Source organism: Dreissena polymorpha, chromosome 8, assembly GCF_020536995.1.
Source record: "Dreissena polymorpha isolate Duluth1 chromosome 8, UMN_Dpol_1.0, whole genome shotgun sequence".
In the NCBI taxonomy this organism is placed as follows: domain Eukaryota; kingdom Metazoa; phylum Mollusca; class Bivalvia; order Myida; family Dreissenidae; genus Dreissena; species Dreissena polymorpha.
Genome location: NC_068362.1, coordinates 103,377,391 through 103,404,136, shown reverse-complemented (window position 1 = coordinate 103,404,136; position 26,746 = coordinate 103,377,391). Strand labels below are relative to the sequence as shown.

Here is a 26,746-nt window from a genome sequence, read left to right as displayed (position 1 = left end):
TATAAATAGGATTATAAGTAACAGAAGTGATATTGTTTTTAAGTGCATGTTCAGGGAGTTTTCTAGAAAAGGAGTCTGGTCAAATTGTTTTTTTTTTTAATTAATTAAAGTGGCAAGTTTGGGAATGATTTATGGACAAAAATGACTAAATTCAAGTTATATATTTTGTTAGATGTTTAAAAAATAAAGTTGAGACCTAGATTTAAGAAATCATAATTAAGTTATATGAGATTTCTTTCTGGTTTTTTTTTTGGGAAATTTTGGTCAGAATTTTGGGAAAAAACGTGTATTTTTGCAATTGGGAAGCAGCCGAAATTCGGCTGTAAATTTGAGCAAAAAAATCACTGTAAGCACATGACACATATTTCCATTGCTAGTAGACAATAACACACAAAATATTTTTGATTGAATACTTAGTGTGTCTTCCATAAATAAATATGGAACTTCATGTAGGTTAGTTTACGTAAAAAAAACACTTCAAATTTATTTTGTATTTTTGATATGGAGTTATTTGACTAAGTTTGACAAAGTTTTATAATTTGCTGATATTCAAAATATTTTTTTTTACTAAAAATGCTTCTTGTAATTGACCAACAAAGACTGAGTAGACTAATGCAGTTTGACTTTAATTGGTTTTAATCAGTGCAGCCTAATTTAACCAATGGACTTCTCACAATGGGACCACAGACCATGGACAAACAAAACAGAAGAGCATTAAACGACTTTGCAAGTCAATTAGGATAAATAGACCTTTGCTTTTATAGTAAATGAAAACAAAATGTTTTTTATGGTAATGAAAGACTTATTATTTCAGACTTGTATAAACATACACACATGTGCATATATTAATATCCTTTAATCACACAAAGAAACACTTATATATACATAAATGAATTCAGACTTACATAAAACTAGACACAAGTGCAAGTACATATCCATAAATCACACGAAGAAGCTAAATGAAATTAATTATTTTCAAACATACGTACATACATACAAGTAAATTAACCCATACATACATGCATACAAATATGAATACACATACACATATGCTTTTATATTTCTATTTATGTATGTGTGTAAAATTTAGTCCCAGATTAGCCTGTGCAGTCCACACTGGCTTATCAGGGAAGAAACTTTCAACATTTATGGAATTTCACTTTTGAAGGAAACCTCTTCTGAACGAAAATCCAGTTAAGGCAAAACATCTCATCCCTGATAAGCCTGTACAGACTGCACAGGCTAATCTGGGACAACAGTTTACACACATGCATTGAGCCCAGTTTTTAAGAATACAACTCAATTATTATAAGGTGTATACCAAGAATGGGTTTGTTGCCGTCACAACATTCTGACTTGGGCTCTCCCTGTGCCACATCCCAGACTATTATGTTGCCCGAGGTATCGGCAGAGGCCAGGCGTAACGAGTATGGGCTCCCTAGATCGTGGGCGTAGTTTTCTCTAGACCACTTGACCTGCATTAACCCGTTTACACTTAGATTCGTATTTTCACACATTTGTAGTCCCTAAGTCTAGAAAATTAAATTAAATTGAAGACCTCTCTTACTAGATTCAAGTTTGAAGGCTTCATCTCCAACCCTTAGATACTGATAAGCAGCAAACAGCATAAAACCTGAACAGACTGCAAGTGAATCACAGGCTGTTCTGGTTTGATGCTGGTTGCACAGCCATTTTCACTTTGTTTCTGAGTGGGAAAAGGTAAAAGGTATCAACAGATAGCATTGGATATGTTTAGTCTCTGATATTTTCAGTGAAACTGACCAAAGACAGTGTGGTATTATTGATCAGTTCTCAAAAATCTAAAAAAAAGTAAAACAATATCATACAACAACATTGCTTGAAGAATGATACAGAATAGCATTTGAAAGGAAGTTTATGTAAACTGATAGCAAACCCTTTCCCACTCAGAAGCAAAGTGAAAATGGCTATAAGCAACCAGCATAAAACCAGAACAGCCTGCAAGTAACTCACAGTCTGTTCAGGTTTTATGCTGTTTGCTGCTCATTAGTATCTAAGGGTTTGCAAGAAGCCTTTAAAACTTTAGCCTTCTAAGAAAGGTCTTTAATTAAATTTGACTTTCTAAGGGACTACAAATGCGTCAAAATACATAAGTGGGAAAGTTTTAATATTTTAAACAACATCGGATCCTTACCTTGACTACAGATGACTTGTGCCTGTTCAATACTTGAATTACCTGCAAGAATGGGCAGAGATTATACAGCCTGATTAGCTTTGAATATAAAAAAACAACATGGCAAATTTAAAGTTTTTTTGTACAGACTAAAGAGCCTGTGCATAGACATGCATTTGGTAAAGCAACTTGAGCGAACTACAAATTTACAATACTTTAAGAGCTTTCTTGTTGTATAAATGTACTTTAAAAACAATCTTTTATAATCATGTACAATTCTTTAAAAAAAAACAACTGGGTCACTTCACTAAAGTTTCTCATAATAATTTAATGTCTCTTAGCCCCATTCGTTTAGTCAGAAAAACTGTATCTGCTAACAATGTGTTGGGCAGGTCTCTTCCAGGTTTTACATGATAAGAGCTGAAAATTGGCTGAATCAGGCAAAATGAAAGGTTGACAGTACATTGATTTAATTTGTACAAGTATACTTACCTGAACAGTTTTGGGGTCTACAACAACTACATGGTTATTGCAACCATAGGCAACAAAACCCTGCCAGCCCCTAAAATATAGACAATCATGTGTCAAGGACCATATCATATCCACAAACACACTATTATACAATATCGTACCAATATTTGAGCTACATATATATACACAATTTTGAAGAGGCAAAGCAATTAATAATTAAAAGAGTTGTTGCCTTGTTACAGTGTATGTTTAAAGATGAGCCACCAAATAGGCATGTTATGTAACGATTGCCAAAACTGCACTCTAGGACTCAGTGCTGACAAAAAAATTAGCCTTAAACATATTTGGTTGTCAGACGTCTTATGAAAATTGTCGAGTAAGAAGATATGTTTGCAGCGTAAAACACAGATTTTAAGAACTATTTACTTTAAACATGCCAGAACAGATGGATTCAACAATCAGAATGTAAATACATGGTTATACTATTTGGCTGCATGAACAAAATACTCGTCGGCAATCTGACCTGATCCAACGAATAATATTAAAGAATAAAGATAACACTTGTGTTGGACCAATCAAATCACTCATGTGTTTGAAACGTCGAACAGTTGAAAGGTATGTAAACAAAAGTTTCAAAAGGCGCTGGAAAGTTAGTTTTGATGCATAGTGAAACGGCAAGAACGGTCAGAATGTTTTTTCATACGTTTTATTGAATTATGGTACCAAGGTCAGTGAATTTTGCAGGGAAAATGCCCTTTAATCCGTGAAGATTTCAGTCTTTGATCTGGTCAGATCATCGCAAGTAGGCAACGAGACTTGTGCATCGTGACATTTCTTAAAAATTGATCTAGCAATTGTAAAAATATTGCAAGATATGTACATTTCCAGAAAGGAAATTCATTTCTGTGTTTAATAAGACTGAGTACATGGAAATCGCTGCACAATTGATGAAGTAATGGCTGTTCAAAGTGATACACCCTATTTTCGGTTCATTTTGAGTTGAAAACCTTGGGATATAAAAAAATAATATATTTGATAGTGAAATGTATTTTTCAGAGAAATTGATTTTTCGTTATAATTTGACTATTTTTCATTCAAAACTAGTGACCTCAAAATCAATAGGGGTCATCTGCAAGTCATGATCAATCTACCCATGAAGTTTCATGATCCTAGGCGTATGCATTCTTGAGTTATCATTCAAAAACCATTTTACTATTTCTGGTCACCGTGACCTTGACCTTTGACCTAGTGACCTCAAAATCAATAGGGGTCATCTGCAAGTCATAATCAATGTACCTATGAAGTTTCATGATCCTAGGCCCAAGCGTTCTTGAGTTATCGTCTGACAACCACCTGATGGAAGGACCGACCGACAGACCGACCGACAGACAGACCGACATGAGCAAAGCAATATACCCCCTCTTCTTCGAAGGGGGGCATAATAATGTTTTCATATACTAATGATTATCATAGCATCACGCTAACCACATGTGTTACCAACTGAGGCTAAAAAACCTGTCAAAACACTAATTTTGAATATCAAACAAATTGAGCGCTGACCAATTCACATTGATAATTCACATAAATTAACTTTCGTTTTTGACAGATTTTCAGAAAATAATTTGTAAATATTGCATCATTCTAAATTTAGAGTTAATTAATGATTGGTTAAATAAAAACAGTGCTTGATGTGCGCACATCGCGTTGAACGATTACACATGCCTCTGTCCCAAATGGATGACAAATAGGGGCACGCCACACATTTCATGTTATGGATTCATCCGCATAGTGCACATGTGTGTTTACTTCCCGAAAATGGAGAACGTCTGTGTTCATGAAATTCTTAAACACATTAATCTCAATATTTGCCAGAAATTATGAGGTTTTGTAAGTAATACATATACTGATTACTGACTACAGTATAGGTGGCATGATTGATCGTTTTAGGTGTCCTGCTTTTTGGTCAAATTTCCCTACATTTTTAATGGGATGTCCCGATTTGGACCTGAAAATTTTTGGCATGTATGATATTGTTATTGTCTGAATGGAAAAATAAGCAAATTAAAAAGGGGGTGAGTAACCTAAAGAATTGCAATAATATTTATATTTTTCTGACCCAAGCTACTGCAACCAGACACATAAAAGTTGAAAGTTAATTTCATTTCACAATATTTGGGCTTCAAGTGATGTTTCCAGTCATTTATGACATTTGCTTACCAAGAATTGATTCATACAAATAAAATATGGTTTCTTGCATATTTACCAATTAGTTTAGCAAGTTTGCTATTAAACAACAGCCTTGGTGGGGCATAGTGAAATACTCAGAGTTGAGCAGACCTGACAAAATGCCTGGTTATAAACCGGCAAAAAATAAGAATTACATTTTAGACAAAACTTAGTTTACTTCTTATAATACCATTTAATTTTGCCATACATAATTAAGATGGTGTTAACGATGATAAGATGACACCATAAATACGTGTATATTTAACACTTTTCCTGTTGAAATATGTTTCCTGAAACATATCCGAACATTATAAATCCGACTAATATTCATCTTTTCTTACCAGTCAATAACGCCTTTATTTTGCGTTGACAGTATGCCAGTTATCAACTTTGGTGAAAGCTTCATGTCCTGACTTAAGAAATATCACTCAATTAACGGAATTGATTTATGGAGACTTGAAATCGGCGAAAACAAATTATTTCCTCTCAAAATCTTCCATGTTGACATTTTACTCTATTGTCACATTCATAAACTTAAATGAAAATAAATATTTAAAAATAATATGTTTTATTGTATAAACACTTTTTCATATTAATTTATAATTTAAATTAATTTAAATGACTTTAAATGGTTCATTAAGTAAAACATTTGATAAGCATTGATTAATATCTTTATTAAGTAGATTATTGATATTATATTACTAAACGGTGCGCATGTAAACAGTGACGACTCTGTCGTGGCATTTACAGGTATTTCTCAATTGAATATTGCAGACACAGTTTGCATGCCTATTAGGACAAGCAAACGCATCTGTTGTCGTTACATTTACTTTTATAATATTTGTAGGTAAAAGCACAGCATACACTTGAATGGGAAAGTTAATAGAAAAGTATATAGCATGTTATTTCATACCGACAATAAATAATGATTTGATTTTGATAAGCACATGGGTACCCCTGCACCTGTGTTGCTGTATACTATCATTTAAGTCCATTGTTTATTTTCCACTGACACAAGGTGCCAAAATTGAACTCTTGATCCCTCTTTTTCTAATTAGCATACATTTCCCATTTGATTCCCCAATAGTAATGCATGATCACCAATCATATAACTTATAACATTTGAGCCGTGCTGTGTGAAAAGGGGTTTAATTCATGTGCGTAAAAGATCGTCTCAGATTTGCCAGTGCAGTCTGCACAGGTTTTTGCTAACAAGAGACTTTCTGTGAGCGAAAAATACCATAAAAGCGAAAAGTGTTGTCCCTGTCTTAGCTTGTGCAGACTGCATGTGCATTAAATCCCCTTTTCACAGAGCACGGCTTATTTGTTTGGCTTGATAATTTCAGATTCGACAAGCAGACAGTTTTGTGCAATCCAATGTGTCCAAGGTAGTCCCTGTTGTATCGTAAATGAAGAAGATGTACAGTACGAATATGAAGGTTGAGATCGCCATGAGAGTTTTTCTCATTGGCTTCTTTTTGTAAGTATTTTACCAATAATTCTTGACTAATCATTTTCTGTCTTTTTAAGATAGCATAAGCAGAATATGAGCTTTTGCAATGGCCATTTGTCTCTTGTAAATTGTCAGCATTAAGCTTGTGGCCACTCAAGTGGCAATAGTTTTTGCCTAATATTAATGAAACTTTCTTTTATTAAAAATGTGTGAAGAATTTATCTTTGCAGAGTTAAAATCAAGTTCCAAAGGGCTAAAAAATTTGTTCAAACTTAATTCAAAGTAACAAATTGGTCAATGCTGTGGAGTATAGAAGTGCGGTACAATTGTATGCTCTACTACATAAAAATTAGTAAATATTTTTTTGTCATAATGAAATCTTCATTCTTGGCTGATTTCAATAAAATCAGTATGGTTCCACTCTATTCAAATGTTTGCAGCCTGGGAGAGGTAGTTTGATTTGTTAACTTTCCAAAATGCTTTTAGTTTTAAACTATTTATTTTAGCTCGATTGAAATTAAATTACTTACAACTTATTTGAAACACACTCGAGTCTGTTTCCTGGAACTAGAACCAGTACTTGGTGTCTTAGGGAGGAGATCTAAAGAATGCTCCCACACTTGGGATCAAACCGATGACCTCCTGGTCGCTAGATGGACACCATATCCATCACAACACGGCAAAAATGCTTTAGTCAACACTGCTGTTCTGACATAAATTGATTAGAAAATGTTGTGTTATTTATGTTATAAATAAACATGTATATTTATGTCTTAAACACACAACTCTATTTGATTAGCTATACAGATAAAGCTCCTGGGTTCAGAAGAAAAATACAGCCAGAGGAGTTTTGGTTGTACAACTTCCCCAGATCTGAAAGCTACTATCCCAGCAGCTATTTATGGGTAAGATTGTCACATCAAACAGAAACACAGTGATTGTGTGTGGCTTCAAATTTATTATGCTTATGCTTTTCACAAAATTTCCAGTGAAACAAATAGTTTATCTTTGTCCTTATGCCATAGAACCTGGTTTGGAGTTTTTCAGAGCAACATTTGGGCTTGCATTCAATAAAAGTCCTAATGATTAAAAGATTTCTGAAATAAAGTATAGTATATGAGCTGTGCTCTGAGGAAAGGGGGTTTACTGCATGTGTGTAGAGTGTCATCCTAGATAAGCCTATGCAGTCCGCACAGGCTAATCAAGGTCGACACTTTCCACCTTAACTTGATTTTTGCTAAGACGAGACTTTCTTAAAATAAAAAATATATTAAAAGCGGAAAGAATTGTCCCTGATAATCCTGTGCGTGCTGCGCAGGCTTATCTGGGACAACCTTTTATGCACATGCATTAAACCCCCCTTTTCACAGTGCACGGCCCATCTACATTTTATGACCTGCTTGTGCACACTTTTTTTGCAACTGCTGGCTATATATCAATGATACTTAATATGAAACTTAACAACCAAGAGTGCTGTCCCCTGGATGTTCTGCTTTTATGATTTTTCTCAGAGTTATGAAACTTTGCGTGTTTGGAGAATCATTATAGTCTTGCGCATTATTCTTCACCTGCTTGTCTTTTTACTGGAATGCAAACAACCTTTTAAGAAAATTGCCTAAGAGTTGTTTTTAGCTCTACTGGCCGAAGGCCTGAAGAGCTTATGTCATGGCGTGGTTTCCGTCGTCCGTGCGTGCGTGTGTGTGTGCATGTGTGCGCTGGACTGTTTCTTGTTTACGTGATAAAGTCCACAGTTTTCATCCGATTCTTTTCAAACTTGTTCAGTGTCTTTATATTAATGAGGACTCGAACCCTATTGAAAATGGGTTACATCAAAGTTAAGTCCAGAATTATCTCCCCTTGAATTTGAGAAAATTGTGAAATAAGGCTTGTTTACGCAATAAAGTCCACATTTTTCATCCAATCATTTCCCAACTTGCACAGTGGGTTTATCTGAATGATGAGTCAAACCCTATTGAAAATGAGCAATATCGGAGTCATAAGTCCAGAATTATCACCCCTTGAATTTGAGAAAAAAATGAAAATCTTTAAAAAAAATCATAACTTTTGCAATATTGAAGATAGCAACTTTATATTTGGCATGCATGTGTATATCATGGAGCTGCACATTTTGAGTGGTGAAAGGTCAAGGTCATCTTTCAAGGTCAAAGGTTAAAAAAAATCAAAGCAGCGCAGAAGGAGACATAGTGTTTCTGACAAACACATTTCTTGTTTGTTTACATATAAAGTTCTATCCTTTTGAAACTTCAACGGATGTTTTATATCATCAAGGGCCAGAATCCCATTGAGAGTGAACAAAATTTGTCCAACTTATTGTTGAAAAGGAGCCTTTTAAGTTTAAATTTTACGTTTCTTTTTGTTTATGCGATAAATTTCCCATTTTGGGTCTGTTTATTTAAAACTAACTCAGATTGTTCATACTATCAAGGGCTTGAGCCTTATTGATTCCAGCCAGTAGATTCAGATTCAGGCCCTCATGGGCCTCTTGTTACATAATGCCAGAATGTTAGTCTTTATAGAAATATGAAGAAATGTTAATGTTTCCTTTTGGTGTAGGCTTTTTATTTGCTTATTTTGAGTAAATTTCAAATGTAAATTATTAAGATAAAACAAACACATAAACATTACTCTCATGCACTTCAATTTGTTACATACCTATGCATTACTTCTGTTAAACTATTAATGATGTTGATAGTGCTGCCCTTCTTATTGCAAGCACACATTGATTGTTGGAATAAACACCCTGGGAAGTATACAACCTACTTCCATGATTGTTATTGCTTTTTGTTCTTCTATTATCAGCTAACAGTGTTTTGTGTGCCTTCCCTCACGGCCTGGTGTGTGTACCAGTTCACCAAGGATCTTGTCGATACGGTCCAATTTCTACTAGGTATTGGAGCCTCTCTTCTAGCTTTATAGTGAAAACTTGTTAACGCTCAAATGGTCACATTATTGTGCAAACATCACGAAACTCGGTCAAAACATTTGCCTAAATGAAATCTCTGCCAATTTGTAACTGGGTCATGTGAGCTCAAAAACTAGGTATTTAAATCAAATAAAAATAGCATGTTTATCCTTTTAAAGTCACTTTCTTTGTTCGAAGTTCATGAACCTGGGTCAGAACATTTGTTCTTTTTGTTCTAAGATTTCATCTGAGTTCAAAAATAAAAATTGCCTAGAAAGAATATTTATGTTTCATGAAGTACTTTTATTATTTTGAACTCCACCTTGTCATAATAGTTCAGTTTCTAAGGGCCTTAGGTGAGCCCCTTAGGGCCCATGACCCTTTTGTTTTTATATTCAGTAACCCACATTTCTTTAAAATTGATAACATAATTTAATATTCAGAGGGATCTGCGATGCTCAATTGCAATTAAATGAACAATTTTAAACAGATATGTATATATTCCGTCCCAACATAAAATAAAGAAATGCATGGAAGTAAATGTGTGTCACGGTTTGTTTTAGATAAATAAGTAATATTTCCTGTTACATCATTTTCGGAAAAATATTTTGAATTCTTTACAGGTGTGTATATGTCTGTGTTTCTCACGGCGGACATAACCAACTGTCTGAAACTTACTGTTGGAAGGTATGTGATATAATACTGTCATTTTTTTGTGTATATGCCGTCATTGAGGACTACTTATTTTGTGAAATATAACATTAATATAATGAAATATCCATTAAGACCATTTAAAAAATCGTTTGGCTGTTTTAAAATAAATGTTTATTTGTCATGCTTTTCTCCCACAAAGGAAGGCATAATCTCAGATCTTGAAACAAACTAGAGTAATTTAAGGTACTCATTTGCAGCAAGCCACCTTAAAAAATGATATATATATATTATATATATATATATATATATATATATATATATATATATATATGAATTATAGCTCTTTCATTTGTTAAATAAATAATGAGTTCCAAACTTCTGACACATTGTAAGATAGTAAAACCAAATGCTTGATTGCAGCCCAAAAGCTGCATAATAACTTAAAGAAGTGATCTTTTAAACTACAATACAAAAAAGTATATATCATAAACAAAGTCGGTTAAACCAACCAAAAGAACGGCATCACAGTAAGAGGGTCTCAAGCTTGAAACTTGTTGTTGCCCTACAGGCCGCGTCCAGACTTTCTAGCACGCTGTTTCCCTGACGGTAACGTCGAGGACCCTGAGAAGTGCAAGGGCAGTCTGAAGGACGTCATAGACGGGTACAAGAGCTTCCCCAGCGGACACAGTGCATGTATGTGATTGTATGTAGTACTTGCTGCTATGTAGTGGACAATGTGCATTTATGTGCTTGTATGTGGTACCTGCCACTATGTAGTGGACAAGGTGCATTTATGTGCTTGTATGTGGTACCTGCCACTATGTAGTGGACAAGGTGCATTTATGTGCTTGTATGTGGTACCTGCCACTATGTAGCGGACAAGGTGCATTTATGTGCTTGTATGTGGTGCCTGCCACTATGTATGTGCTTGTATGTGGTACCTGCCACTATGTAGCGGACACAGTGCTTGTACATGCTTGTATGCATTACCTGTCACTATGTAGTGGACACAGTGCTTGTACATGCTTGTATGTGGTACTTGCCACTATGTAGTGGACACAGTGCTTGTATGTGCTTGTATTTGGTACTAGCCTCTATGTAGTGAAAACAGTGCTTGTACATGCTTGTATGTGGTACTTGCCTCTATGTAGTGGACACAGTGCTTGTATGTGGTGGTATGTAGTACTTGCCACTATGTAGCGGACAAGGTGCATTTATGTGCTCTTATGTGGTGCCTGCCACTATGTAGTGGACACATTGCTTGTTTGTGCATGTATGTGGTACCTGCCACTATGTAGTGGACACAGTGCTTGTACATGCTTGTATGTGGTACTTGCCACTATGTAGTGGACACAGTGCTTGTATGTGCTTGTATTTGGTACTTGCCTCTATGTAGTGGACACTGCTTGTACATGCTTGTATGTGGTACCTGCCACTATGTAGTGGACACAGTGCTTGTATGTGGTGGTATGTAGTACTTGCCACTATGTAGCGGACAAGGTGCATTTATGTGCTTGTATGTGGTACCTGCCACTATGTATTGGACACATTGCTTTTTTGTGCTTGTGTGTGGTACCTGCCACTATGTAATGGACACAGTGCTTGTATGTGGTACTTGTCATTTTGTAGTGGACACCATGCGTGTGTGTGGTACCTTCCACTCTGTAGTGGACACAGTGCTTGTATGTGGTACTTGCCACTATGTAGTGGACACAGTGCTTGTATGTGGTACCTGCCACTATGTAGTGGACACAGTGCTTGTATATGGTACTTGCCACTATGTAATGGACACAGTGCTTCAATGTGGTACCTGCCACAATGTTATGGACACAGTGCTTGTATGTGGTACCTGCCACTATGTAATAGACACAGTGCTTGTATGTGGTACCTGCCACTATGTAGTGGACACAGTGCTTGTATGTGGTACCTGCCACTATGTAATGGACACAGTGCTTGTATGTGGTACCTGCCACTATGTAGCGGACACATTGCTTGTATGTGGTACTTGCCATTATATAGTGGACACAGTGCTTGTATGTGGTACCTGCCACTATGTAATAGACACAGTGCTTGTATGTGGTACCTGCCACTATGTAATGGACACAGTGCTTGTATGTGGTACCTGCCACTATGTAGTGGACACAGTGCTTGTATGTGGTACTTTCCATTATGTAGTGGACACAGTGCTTGTATATGCTTGGATGCGGTACCTGCCACTATGTAATGGACACAGTGCTTGTACATGCTTGTATGCGGTACCTGTCACTATGTAGTGGACACAGTGCTTGTACATGCTTGTATGCGGTACCTGCCACTGTGTAGTGGACATAGTGCTTGTACATGCTTGTATGCGGTACCTGTCACTATGTAGTGGATACAGTGCTTGTACATGCTTGTATGCGGTACCTGCCTCTGTGTAGTGGACATAGTGCTTGTACATGCTTGTATGTGGTACCTGTCACTATGTAGTGGACACAGTGCTTGCACATGCTTGTATGTGGTACCTGCCACTATGTAGTGGACACAGGGCTTGTACATGCTTGTATGTGGTACCTGACTCTATGTAGTGAACACAGTGCTTGTATGTGGTACCTGCCACTATGTAGTGGACACAGTGCTTGTACATGCTTGTATGCGGTACCTGCCACTGTGTAGTGGACACAGTGCTTGTACGTGCTTGTATGTGGTACCTGCCACTATGTAGTGGACACAGTGCTTGTATGTGGTACCTGCCACTGTGTAGTTGACACAGTGCTTGTATATGCTTCCATGTGGCACCTGCCACTATGTAGCGGACACAGTGCTTGTATATGCTTGTATATGGTACTTGTCATTATGTAGTGGACACAGTGCTTGTATGTGGTACCTGCCACTATAAATTGGACACAGTGCTGATACATGCTTGTATGTATTGGACATAGTTCTTGTTGTATGTGCTTGTATATGGTACTTACCACTATCTGGTGGACACAGTGCTTGTTCATGCTTGTATGTGGTAACTGCGCTTGGACACAGTGCTTGTGTGTGCTTGCATGTGGTACTTGCCACTATGTAGTGGACACAGTGCTTTTATGTGCTTGTATGTTGTACCTGCAACTATGTAGTGGAAACAGTGCTTGTATGTGCTCTTATGTGGTACCTGCCACTTTGTAGTAGACACAGTGCCTGTACGTGCTTGTATGTTGCGTCATTCTGTAGAGGGATTGCATTGAAAACTTTTGCACATCAATTATTTGTTGCATTAAATAAAATAGATTTACTGATGATGGATTTTATGATTGAACAATATTTTTTAATTTATTGAAAATTTACAAATATACTTAAAGCAAATAGATAAACATTAATTTCAGTGATCTTTGGCTGCCTTGCATACATTGCCTTGTATCTAGCCGGGAAACTACACGTGTGTAATGCTCGTGGCAGAGGCAGTGCTTGGCGGATAGTGTGTGTTATACTGCCGTTGTTATGGGCCACCCTGGTCGCGGTCTCACGAACTGCGGACTACCACCACCATTGGCAAGGTTGGCTTTGTTGTTTTTGCTTTGATACTTATAATGACTGAAGAAATTGTTGAGTTTCAACATATTTATTTGAGCTGGTGCATCAAAGTCCCCAGATTCGTGCTCATTTCCTCCAAAGAACCAGTACTTGTTATCTTTGAACGTATTTTGTGATCTCTCCCCAAGCAGGATCAAAGTGGGCATAAAATTGTCTATACATTTTGGCTGTGCTCTGTGAAAAGAAGGTTTAATGCATGTGCGTTTTCTGCACAGGCTAATCAGGGACGACACTTTCCGCTTTTATGATACTTTTCGTTTACAGAGAGTCACTTCTTAGCAAAAATCCCGTTTTATAGGCGGATATAGACTGCACAGGCTAAATTGGGACGACACTTTACTCACATGCATTAAACCCCCTTTTCACAGAGTATGGCTAATTTTGTTAAAATTTTACTTAAACGTTACTCTTCATGCAAGTACATAGAGTTTAGTAAATCCGTGTACAGTTTAACAGCCTAAGTTTCCATGTATGTTAGCTATGTCTTTATAACCACTCATTTATCAGAAGATTTGCTGAGTGCACCATCTTCAGCAAAAGCTTAACTGACATAAAATTAGAACAAAAGACTTATTAATTAACTTTTTTTAAATTGTTTCCTACATTGTGATCTTGACATCTTTCAGATGTTACAGTGGGCAGTATACTAGGGCTGGTGATATCTTTTGTGACGTATCGCTCCTATTACCCGTCCCTGATGCGTTTGAATTCCGATGTTCCATACGTGTCAATAAGCAACACTGTAACCATACCATACACTGACAGACTGACAATGCCAGAGGTGGCGATATCCATGAGTGGACCATTAGACACATTGAAAACCACATGACCACTGCAATGATGGGTATATGACCGTAAAACTCAGTCTATCGCTACCAGCGGACAACAACATGAGGACTATTCTATCAGAAGTGTTCTGGCCATTAAAGTTATTGTCGTGGTCCATTTGATCGACTTTCATGAGAGTTTTGCGTTTGGCAGCATATGGAAGGTTAAGCAGTTAGTGATTCATATAAGATTGGTTTAATTGCTTTAGTGTTTGAGTTATAAATAAGAAACAGAAAAAATATCAATTTCAAGTAAGCAAACATTCTTGAAATATTTCTTGTTAAAGGGACTTTTTCTCTGATGAGCACAGAGAAACAACACAGTAAATTTTATATTATGTATGTTTATATAATTGGGTCATTTCAAGCGCACCACAGTAAATTATATAATATGTTTGTACATGTAATAGGGTCTTTCTAAGCGCACCACAGTAAATGATATGTATATACATATCACTGGGCCATTTCAAGTGCACCACAGTAAATTATATATTTTGTATGTACATATAATTGGGCCATTTCAAGCGCACCCCAGTAAATTATATATTATTCATGTACATATAATTGGGCCATTTCAAGCGCACCACAGTAACTTATATATTATCTATTTATATATAATTGGGACATTTCAAATGTTTGTAGACAAGATAATGCACTTAATGCACTTTATTATCCCCCACCATAGGCGGAGAGATATTGTTTTGGCCTTGTCCGTTCGTCTTTTCGTCCGTCCGGCACTTTTGTGTCCAGAGCCATATCTTGGAAGTGCTTTGGCGGATTTCATTGAAACTTGGTATGAGTATATATATGGATAAGAGGATGATGCACTCCAAATGGCACTGTACACCATCTGTTAATAACGGAGTTATGGCCCTTCCTTTGTATCTTGAAAAAATGCTTTTTTGTGTTTGGAGCCATATCTTGGAAGTGCTTTGGCGGATTTCGTTGAAACTTGGTATGAGTATATATATGGATAAGAGGATGATGCTTACCAAATGGCATTGTACACCAATGGATAATAACAGAGTTTTGGCCCTATGTATCTTGAAAAAATGCTTTTTTGTGAGTCCGGAGCCATATCTTGGAAGTGCTTTGACGGATTTCATTGAAACTTGGTATAAGTATGTTAATGGATAAGAGGATAATGTTGGCGTTGTCCACCCGTCCAAAAGTATTTTGGCCGGGGATATCAATTCAACGAATTTGCTTGTTTACTATATAACAATGTGAAAATGGATACAATTGCAATACTTATATGACAACAGCTATATGGTTCATACAACTGTCATGTGATTGTAAAGTTGCGAAACTTCTTCTTTCGGTTGAATTTTTTATTGTAAAAATACTTAAAGTTTCCCTTTCTGAAATATAATTGGTCACCATAATCCTAAAAGATGGGAAACAAATTTAAACAAGAAGCTTTAAAAGTGGAGACTATTGTCATCTAATACTTCCAGTTTAGGAGTGCTTTAGAGTTTCAACATGGTCTTGCGTTTTTAGCTCCACTGAGCTTTTGTGATTGCTTTTTGTCCGTTGTGCGTTGTACGGCGTCAACATTTGCCTTGTAAACTCTCTAGAGGCCACATTTATTGTCCAATCTTCATGAAATTTGGTCAGAAGATTGGTTTCAATGATATCTTAGATGAGTTCGAAAATGGTATAGTCTTGAAAAACATGGCTGCCAAGGGGCGGGGCATTTTACCTTATATGGCTATATATGGCTATAGTAAAATCTTGTTAACACTCTAGAGGCCACATTTATTGTCTTATCTTCATAAAACTTGGTCAGATGATTCATTCCAATAATATCTTGGACGTGTTCGAAAATGCTGCCGATTGGTTGAAAACATGGCCGCCAGGGGGCGGGGCATTTTTCCTTATATGCCTATAGTAAAACCTTGTTAACACTCTAGAGGCCACATTTATTTTCCGATCTTCATGAAACTTGCTCAGAAGATTTGTCCGACTGATATCTTGGATGAGTTCAAAAATGGTAACCTTGGCTTGAAAAACATGGCTGCCAGGGGGCGGGGCATTTTTCCTTATATGGCTATAGTAAAATCTTATTAACACTCTAGATGCCACATTTATTGTCCAATCTTCATGAAACTTGGTCAGAAGATTCATCCCAATAATATCTTGGACGAGTTCGAAAATGATGCTGGTTGGTTGAAAAACATTGCCGCCAGGGGGCGGGGCATCTTTCCTTATATGGCTATAGTAAAACCTTGTTAATTCTCTAGAGGCCACATTTATTGTCCAATCTTGATGAAATATGGTCAGAAGATTTGTCTTAATGATATCTTGGATGAGTTCAAACATGGTTACGTTTGCTTGAAAAACATGGCCGCCAAGGGGCGGGGCATTTTTCCTTATATGGCTATTTATGGCTATAGTAAAATCTTGTTAACACTCTAGAGGCCACATTTATTGTCTTATCTTCATAAAACTTGGTCAGATGATTCATTCCAATAATATCTTGGACGAATTCGAAAATGATGCCGGTTTGTTGAAAAACATGGCTGCCAAGGGGCGGGGCATTTTTCCTTATTTGCCTATAGTAAAACCTTGTTAACACTCTAGAGGCCGCATTTATTGTCCAATCTTCATAAAACTTGGTCAGAAGATTCATCCCAATAATATCTTGGACGAGTTTTAAAATGATGCCGGTTGAAAAACATGGCCGCCAGGGGGCGGGGCATTTTTTCCTTATATGGCTATAGTAAAACCTTGTTAATACTCTAGAGGCCACATTTATTGTCCAATCTTGATAAAATATGGTCAGAAGATTTGTCTTAATGATATCTTGGATGAGTTCGAACATGGTTACGTTTGCTTGAAAAACATGGCCGCCAAGGGGCGGGGCATTTTTCCTTATATGGCTATATAAGGCTATAGCAAAATCTTGTTAACACTCTAGAGGCCACATTTATTGTCTTATCTTCATTAAACTTAGTCAGATGATTCATTCCAATAATATCTTGGACGAGTTCGAAAATGATGCCGGTTGGTTGAAAAACATGGCTGCCAAGGGGAGGGGCATTTTTCATTATATGGCTATAGTAAAATCTTGTTAACACTCTAGAGGCCACATTTATTGCCCAATCTTCATAAAACTTGGTCAGAAGATTCATCCCAATAATATCTTGGACAAGTTCGAAAATGATGCCGGTTGGTTGAAAAAAATGGCCGCCAAGGGGCGGGGCATTTTTCCTTATATGGCTATAGTAAAACCTTGTTAACACTCTAGAGGCCACATTTATTGTCCAATCTTGATGAAATAAGGTCAGAAGATTTGTCTTAATGATATCTTGCATGAGTTCGAAAATGGTTACGTTTGCTTGAAAAACATGGCCGCAAAGGGGCGGGGCATTTTTCCTTATATGGCTATATATGGCAATAGTAAAATCTTGTTAACACTCTAGAGGCCACATTTATTGTCCGATCTTAATGAAATTCGGTCAGAAGATTCATCCCAATAAAATCTTGGACGAGTTCAAAAATGATGCCGGTTAGTTGGAAAACATGGCCACCACGGGGGCAGGGCTATTTTCGTTATATGGCTATAGTAAAACCTTGTTAACACTCTAGAGGTCACATTTATTTTCCGATCATCATGAAACTTGATCAGAAGATTTCTCCCAATGATATCTTGGATGAGTTCAAAAATGGTTTTGGTTGCTTTAAAAACATGGCCACCAGGGGCGGGGCATTTTTCCTTAAATGGCTATATATATGGCTATAGTAAAACCTTGTCAACAATCTAGAGGCCACATTTATTGTCCAATCTTCATGAAATTTGGTCAGAAGATTGGTCTCAATGATATATTGGATGAGTTAGAAAAATAATTATGTTTGCTTGAAAAAATGGCTTCCAAGGGGCGGGGCATTTTTCCTTATATGGCTATAGTTAAATCTTGTTAACACTCTAGATGCCACATTTACTGTCCGATCTTAATGAAACTTGGTCAGAAGAATCATCCCGATAATATCTTGGACGAGTTCAAAAATGATGCCGGTTGGTTGAAAAACATGGCTGCTAGGGGGTGGGGCATTTTTCCTTATATGGCTATAGTAAAACCTTGTTAACACTGTAGAGGCCACATTTATTTTCTGATCTTCGTTAAACTTGGTCAGAAGATTTGTCCCAATAATATCTTGTTATCTCAGGTGAGCGACTTTGGGCCTTTCAGGCCCTCTTGTTTTATTGGATTATATTTCATTTACCAAAAAAACATAGACAGCAAAACACAACAAATTAATACAACAATGATTTCTATTGTAAATTGTATCAATTTAAATAAAACCGTGATATATTGGATCATAAACCGTTTAAACAGGAATATGTAACAGACAGACAACTAACAAGATGAACAAACATGCAAACATTCAGACAAATGGACACCACATTTATTTCACACTTGAACACATGTACATACTGCTTAAAACGTAAGTCAATTATTATGGCATCTACTTGTCCAAAGGGACTTACTCTCTTCTTTTAACAAAAATAGGAGTGGTTCTATATATTTTGAATTAACATGAGCACCTTTGTCACTCAAGTATGTTGATGATATCTGGATACACATTATTTATAGTTTTACCTGGAGGATTTCCCGCAATTTCTTCAAAGATCGAAGAGCCTTTTAACCTGTTTACTTATGGATATCTAATTGAAGCCCTTCTAATGTGAAGTTGTCGTGGCCGAATGGTAAAGGCGATATACTAGAAATCTTTTGTGATCTTCCCGCGCAGGTTCGAATCCTGCCAACATTGCATACTTTTTGCGACGCGTTTTATTTCTTTTCTAACGTGATTTGATTTAATATAGCATATAAGCTAGGTTTATTGTTAAATATGTTGCAATTTTTATGCACATTCTTCAATTTTTAAAATTAAAACAACGTTATGGCTAAATTGGGTGAATTACTGCTGAAAATACGAATCATGCATGTTGCATTTTTATTTTTATTTCAAAAAGTAAACTGTAAATCTGTCTGTTTCTTGATAATTGTGCTTTATGTAGTGTATCTATAAAAACAAAGTTCAAAATATTACTAAATGATACTATTATGAATTTTATGACACTTTGTTTTTAAACAACCCAATTTCTATTTGGCTGAAACGACTTACATTTCATGGCGCTCTTCCATAGATAGCAAGGTATAAAAAAATAAATGTCTGTAAAAGAATACTTATTTCATCTTGTTTAAACTTTAAACACCTTTACTGCATCTGTACACACCAACTGCATGCCCATATTTGGAAATCTGGATGAATTATGGAACTTTCATAAACCCCAGGGGTGCAAATAAACTGGACAAAAGCTGAGCGTGGGGGTGGTTTTGAAAAAATCAGTATATTTTTTTTAAAGCATAGAACGCCTACCTAAAAATTAGCATGTAGTTCAGTGAAATGCTGCTGATTAAGAAAATAATACATTAGATTATATTTTGGAAAGGTGCCCATTACAGTGGCGCTACCTTATTATGTTATCATTTTGCAAACGCTGCAAATGAATATGGACATATTTTTAGCTCACCTGAGCACAACGTGCTCATGGTGAGCTATTTTGATCGCCTTTTGTCCGTCGTGGGTCGTCAACATTTACCTTGTTAACACTCTAAAGGTCACATTTATTGTCCAATCTTCATGAAACTTGGTGAGAACATGTGTCTCAATAATATCTTGGACGAGTTCGAAAATAGTTCCGGTTGGTTAAAAAACATGGCCGCCAGGGGGCTTGGCAGTTTTCCTTATATGGCTATTGTTTACACTCTTGAAGTCACATTTTTAGTCCAATCTGCATGAAACTTGGTAGGAACATGTGTCCCAATAAAATCTTGGACAAGTTCAAAAATTGTTCCGGTTGGATGAAAAACATGGCCGCCAGGGGGCGTGGCAGTTTTCCTTAAATGGCTATAGTAAAACGTTGTAAACACTCTAGAAGTCACATTTTTAGTCCAATCTTCATGAAACTTTGTCAGAACATGTGTGCCAATAATATCTTGGACGAGTTCGAAAATGGTTCCGGTTGGTTGAAAAACATGGCCGCCAGGGGGCGTGGCAGTTTTCCTTATATGGCTATAGTAAAACCTTGTTATCACTCTAGAAGTCACATTTTTAGTCCTATCTTCATGAAACTTGGTCAAAACATGTGTCCCAATAATATCGTGGACGAGTTCGAAAATGGTACCAGTTGAATGAAAAACAGGGCCGCCATGGGGCGGGGCAGTTTTCCTTATATGGCTTTACTGTATGGTAAAACCTTGTTAACACTCTAGAAGTCACATTTGTGGTCCAATGCTCATGAAACTTGGTCAGAATATTTGAACTAATAATATCTGGGCTAAGTTAAAAAATGGTTGAGATCAGTTAAAAAACATGGCCGCCAGGGGGCGTGGCATTTTTCTTTAAATTGCTATTTACTACAAAACCTTGTTAACACTCTAGAAGTCACATTTATTATCCAATCTTTATGAAACTTGATCAGAACATTTGTTGTAACAATAGCTCGAGTGAGTTTGAAAATGGTTATGGTTCGTTGAAAAACATGGCCGCCGGGGGGGAGGCAGTTGTCCTTATATGGCTTTAGTGAAAACTTGTTGACACTATATTAGCCACATTTATTGGCCAATCTTCATGAAACTTGGTCAGAACATTTGTCCCAATGAAATTTTGCCAGAAATTGAAGCTGGGTCAAATGAGCCCAAAAACTAGGTCACAAGGTCAAATATAAAAAAAATTGTTAAAAGTCACTTTTTTGGTCCAAAATAATCTTCATGAATCAGCTTGCATTTTTTTCCAGAATAGTCTAGTTCCTTTGGCTTTCAGGTGAGCGCATTAGGGCCTGATGGCCCTCTTGTTTAATAAATCAGATTTAATAATATTGTTGTTCAGGTATTTTACTTTGTGAAGGTTGAATTTGTTGACACTTTTTGTCTAGTTTACATGAACTTAAACAATTGAAAAAGAGACATATTGATTATAAATACACTTATATATAAATACACTAATGGAATTGTGTGTTTAACGTTTAATGATGTTGTCTTGATTTTTTTTTTGGTTACTGGATTTTTAACCAGGTTTTCAGAAGGAAAAAACTGGTTATTAGATTGGCGAATGTGGGCGGGCTGGCGGGCTGGCGGGCTGGCTGGCTGGCTGGCGGGCGGGCGGAACAAGCTTGTCCGGGCCATAACTATGTCGTTCATTGTCAGGTTTTAAAATCATTTGGCACATTTGTTCACCATCATTGGACGGTGTGTCGCGCGAAATAATTACGTCGATATCTCCAAGGTCAAGGTCACACTTTGAGTTCAAAGGTCAAAAATGGCCATAAATCAGCTTGTCCTGGCCATAACTATGTCATTCATTGTGAGATTTTAAAATCATTTGGCACATTTGTTCACCATCATGGGACGGTGTGTCGCACGAAAGAATCACGTCAATATCTCCAATGTCAAGGTCCCCACAACTTAAAATAGATTTTTTTTAAAAACAAACTTACAAAGGGGGTTAATTTTGTTTGTTCATTTCAAAAGTTCAGTTTGAGTTTTCTCCCTTTATCAGATTTTTTTTTCACAATGAAAACCTGGTTTTGTGACAATTTTGTCCCTTGTTTTGTTTTCAATTGAGTTGCATTGATATTTAAATTGTATGTCAGAAAGTGCTAGAATTTTTTTCCTTTGATAATAAATTAATATACTTAATATTGATTACCTATTCTATTTATTGTTTTGAAATAAGTTCACCAAACTGAAAAGTATTATGTAATTACCAATTACACCTCCACTTTCAATGATTTACTTTTTCAATACTTCAGTTATTGTATTAAAACGCTCTGACTTGTGGAATTTTTTATTGGTAAAATGTTAGATTTTACTTACAATAAGTATGAAATAGTTCTATATATATTGCTCTTTAAACTCGCACCCTGTCGTAAAATAGTCGGGGATTATAGGAATACCCTTCGTGTGTCTGTCAGTTCGTCCTTCCATCTGTCGTCCACTCAATCTTTCAGTCTGTCTGTGACATTTAAGTCTCTGCTCTATATATCCTTTACGATTTGTTCTACGGTTTTCGTTGAACATTCTTCAATTATGAACCCTTTCCCACTCAGAAGCAAAGTAAAAATGGCTATGTGCAAACAGCATATAACCAGAACAGCCTTCCAGTAACTCGCAGTCTGTTCAGGTTTCATGATGTTTGCTGCTCATCAATATCTAAGGGTTGGAAATGAAACCTTTCAAACTTGAACCTAGTAAGAAAGGTCTTAAATAACATTTAACTTTCAAAGGGACTACAAACACCTCAAAATACATATCTAAGTGGTAAAGGGTTAAGAGCAGCATTGAGACTATGTGCAGAAGGAATGAGTCAGTAATGCCAACTGTAGGTCAAGGTCATACTTCAAAGTTAAAAGTTTGAGTCTCTTGTTTCGAGTCTTGTCCATATTTTCTGTAGCAACTGAAGGATTTTCATGCAACTTTGCTCAAATGTTTAGGTGATTGAGATAATGTACAGAACACACGAGTCAGTCATGCTGATAAAGGTCAAGGCCATACTAAGAGGTCAAATGTTTGATTCTTCCTTTTCCTGTCCATTCCATATCTTTACCACTATGTTTATATTCCTATATCTTTTAATGTTTTTATTTATGAAACTTCACTGAATGTAATTGTCATTGAGACAATGTGTTGGTGGCATTAGTCAGCCGTGCTGGTTTAAGGTCATACTTCAAAGTCAAAAGTTTGAGCCCCCATTTTTGTGTCTGCTTTGTGAAACTTTTATGGAACTTGCATTGAGTAAAGATCAAGATCACACTTAAAAGTTAATAGTTTTTGTACCTGCTTCATATGTACTATCCCTTTACCAGTTAGATATGTATTTTACCCTTTGCCACATAGATATCTATTTTGACGTGTTTGTAGTCCATTAGAAAATTAAATTTAATTAAAGGCCTTTCATACTAGATTCAAGGCTTCATTTCCAACCCTGATGCTGATGAGCAGCAAACAACATACAACCTCTAGTAGTCTGCAGCGAGTTAATCCCAGACTGTTCTGGTTCTATGCTGTTTGCACATAGCCATTTTCACTTTGCCTCTGAGTGGGAGGCAAAGGTTTTTTAAATCTCACTCAGAAGAGGTGATCCTGTAATGAGTCTATAATGAGGGCTCAAAGTGAAAGTAATCCTTTTCATTTCAAAAGAATATCAGCCGGGTATGTAGCTGTCTCTCAGACTGCCTTGTCAAATATTGAGCTTGTTGTTGTAATGATGTATTGCTTAATTTAGCGAACCTCAGGCAGTTTCTTTAGGAACATATCATGACAAGCTATTATACATGTATGGTTCATTAAGCCCTTTCTTAGCCAATACAATTAATATGCTCTAACATATTGTTATGCAATGAGAGGAAATCTCACTGTTGTTTTTTATTTATCACTATTATATCAAGCACCATCGTATAGCACCAAATACTATTTTACGTGTAATAAATGGGACCATTTTTCTAATCAGTACATGTATTTCCATCATGTACACACCACAATCCTGCAACAAAATTAAACAAACCTTGTACATGTTTATGTGTTAAAGAACAGGCCGTTTGTACCATATTTTAAAGTTACACAATTATGGTTGGTCCAACAATTTTCCATTCATTTACTTAAGTTTGTTTATTGTAAGGTTCATGCATTCTAAAATTGACGTTTTACTACTTTACTTTGTTAAGTGACTTAGTTATTTATAATAAAAAGAATTGATTTGTCGATTGTGTTGTTCTCAAACATATACAAAGGGTATGTTGTTGCATTATGCAAACAATTAGTCCAAGAAAATGATAATTCATAATTGGGCAGTGCTCTATGAAAAAAGGGGTTTAATGCATGTGCGTACACTGTCGTCCCAGATTAACCTGTGTAGTCTGCACAGGCTTATCAGGGATGACACTTTCCACTTTTATGATATTTTTCTGTATCTTCTGAGCAAAAATCCAGTTTAGGCCTAAAGTGTTGTCCCTGATGAGCATTTGCAGACTGCACAGGCTAATCTGAGACGACACTTTACGCACATGCATTAAACCCCCATTTTACAGAGCATGGCACACATGTCAGTTAAAGCAGTGCTTTATTCATTTAGTAGATGACCATTACTATTGTGATAAGGGAAAGAAACACGCACTCAATCATGAGTATATATGTTATTTAATTTGTATCAACGCAATAGTTAGCAAATGATTAGAATTAATGTGGATAAAATATAATAAAACCACTCTCTATATTGAATTATGACCATTAAGACAATTGTAAGCGATTAAGACAATTGTAAGCGATTAAGACAATTGTAAGCGATTAGGACAATTGTAAGTGATTAAGACAATTGTAAGCGATTAAGACAATTGTAAGCGATTAAGACAATTGTAAGCGATTAGGACAATTGTTAGCGCAGAAAATGAACATCAACCCTTTACCATTTAGATACGTATTTTGACTCATTTATAGTCCCTTAGAAATTTAAATTTGATTAAATACCTTTCTTACTAAATTCTAGTTTTAAAGGTTTCATTTCCATTTTTCAGATACTGATGAGCAGCAAACAGCATAAAATCTGGACTGACCGCGAGTTACTCGCAGGCTGTTCTGGTTTTATGCTGGTTACAAAAGCCATTTTCATGTAGCTTCTTATGGGGGAACAGGTTAAATTTGACTTTGAAATGCTTACTTAAACATGTATCATGTAAACGGGGGTTTAATGCATGTGTGTAAAGTGTTGTCCCAGATCATTAAGAAGAGACTTTCTTTAAACGAGAAATATTGTAGAATATTGTGGAAAGTGGTCCATGATTATCCTGTGCGGACTGCACATGCTTATCTGGGACGACACTACGCACATGCATTAGACCCCTTTTTCATAGAGCAAGGCCCATATTTACTTACTGAATCATAATCAATGTCCACTCTGCCACTACGAACCAAACCACGTGAGGCCTGATCTGAAAGAACGCCACCATTCACTTAAAGAATACTTGTTTTTCGTACCGTTGTATTTTTATGTTTTAACACATGGTTCAACATCACGATTAGCAAAAGAGAGAATATAACAGACTGCGACTCGAAACTAAAAACAAAACCTCATTCTTCAAGAAAAATTAATGGTGTTACAAGTATCGTTGCATAATAGCCCGAGACAAATTCCACCGATTTTGGAAACACATTACCTCATTTAACATAAAACTGTCTTAGGTTTAACTTGTTAATGAACGAATGACAATGACATGGTCCAGCTGCTGTGAAGTAGCTGTTTTCGAATTAATTTTATATACGAGACGAAAAAGTTCAGAACCTTTTGTATTAACATAATAAGATTCTGACAATTTTACTTTACATTATGCTCTAACGCAGGCATCTTAAAGTCACAAAAGAGAATAACATAAAAAAGTTAATTTATGAAACAGCCAAATTATATTAAATGTTACTGAAACGACAGTGTGTAAAACAACTTTACAGAACGAGTGACAGACACATGAAATTGTTTCTAAACAATATGAGAACATTCCATGCGAGTCATTCGTTAAAACCATAAGCACCATTATGTACGTAACGCTTTTAACATAAGAGACATGACGATTGTTTTGTCATTTACATGTATCTACACTGATCTTTATTGACTATGTGAAAAAACGTCTGTAAGTTTTCAAATCGCAAATAATGAGCATGCGCCATTATATAAAAATTCTGTTGAATTACTTTATGTAAGCGCGAATGTTACAATTCATTCCAAACAATTTTAATTGTTGTTTTGGTAAATACGAAACGTACAAAACGGTAATGTCAAGTTATATATGCTACTTATATAACCGCTTAGTTAAAAAAGAGTTAAGATATTTTCAACAATCGTGGGCGCGCAATCTGCGAACCCTTTTTGTTCTTACCAGGTGGCAGTTGTCGAGCACGAGTAAAGCATAGGCATCCCACCAGCTGGACTCGCACGAGCTCGTCTGCAATGTCACGTAGCGGGCGGGGGTCAAGGTTGGGTAGCAGTATAGTCCCGTTTCTCCAGCAGACTGAAACAATTACCAGTCTAGTTCATTGAATGGGGCATATCGACGGCAAATGATGCCATATATATTCAACAAGAGGACACAAGACCCACAGGCGCACACCTGAGATACTGAAATGACATGGGTCACTTTCATTGTGTTTAATAAATAAATGCGACTTCTAACTGAGACTTATGACTAAGTTTCAAAATTGGGCGACGAAAATGTTTACCGATTTCTACGTGTCCAGATTATTGGCTGAAAGTCTGTTTCACATTATATTTGTCAGCATATCATACCAGGACATCTTTATGGACCCGTGGGAGCCAAGGATTTTAGAGCAAAATTGCCGAACTATTAGTCTGGATGTGAAGCAAAATACCTGGATTTACAGTACGCATACAAGGTTTTTGCATAATTGTGTTCTACAATATGTCCTGAT

At 36.4% G+C, this 26,746-nt stretch overlaps 2 protein-coding genes and 1 long non-coding RNA gene across 6 annotated transcripts in view; 2 read left to right on the top strand and 1 right to left on the bottom strand.

Moving 5' to 3' along the window:
* Window positions 1–5,367, bottom strand: part of LOC127840961 (WD repeat-containing protein 11-like) — a 64,691-nt gene extending 59,324 nt beyond the window's left edge. For all 3 annotated transcript variants that reach the window (XM_052369431.1, XM_052369430.1, XM_052369432.1), the window contains exons 1-4: window positions 5,191–5,367; window positions 2,645–2,714; window positions 2,174–2,215; window positions 1,322–1,475 (exon numbers count right to left, since the gene is read on the bottom strand). In XM_052369431.1, coding sequence (XP_052225391.1) covers window positions 1,322–1,475; window positions 2,174–2,215; window positions 2,645–2,714; window positions 5,191–5,255 — 331 coding nt within the window. In that variant the 5' untranslated portion in view covers window positions 5,256–5,367. The remainder of the gene's footprint in view (window positions 1–1,321; window positions 1,476–2,173; window positions 2,216–2,644; window positions 2,715–5,190) is intronic.
* LOC127840965 (uncharacterized) overlaps window positions 1–21,979 on the top strand; it is a 55,851-nt gene extending 33,872 nt beyond the window's left edge. Inside the window, exon 2 of the long non-coding RNA XR_008030646.1 lies at window positions 21,587–21,979. This is a non-coding gene — a long non-coding RNA (uncharacterized LOC127840965). The remainder of the gene's footprint in view (window positions 1–21,586) is intronic.
* LOC127840964 (phospholipid phosphatase 5-like) lies at window positions 5,476–16,432 on the top strand. Of its 2 annotated transcripts, none has more exons than XM_052369436.1 (8): window positions 5,476–5,599; window positions 6,196–6,329; window positions 7,102–7,207; window positions 9,123–9,210; window positions 9,849–9,912; window positions 10,448–10,572; window positions 13,230–13,400; window positions 14,064–16,432. In XM_052369436.1, exons 2-8 carry the CDS (start codon window positions 6,259–6,261, stop codon window positions 14,264–14,266), a joined length of 828 nt encoding a protein of 275 aa, XP_052225396.1. In that variant the 5' UTR covers window positions 5,476–5,599; window positions 6,196–6,258; the 3' UTR covers window positions 14,267–16,432. The 2 variants fall into 2 exon arrangements, with proteins under 2 accessions (XP_052225396.1, XP_052225397.1); XM_052369437.1 differs by having other exon boundaries at window positions 5,570–5,599; window positions 6,209–6,329.
* Window positions 21,980–26,746: the final 4,767 nt, after the last annotated feature.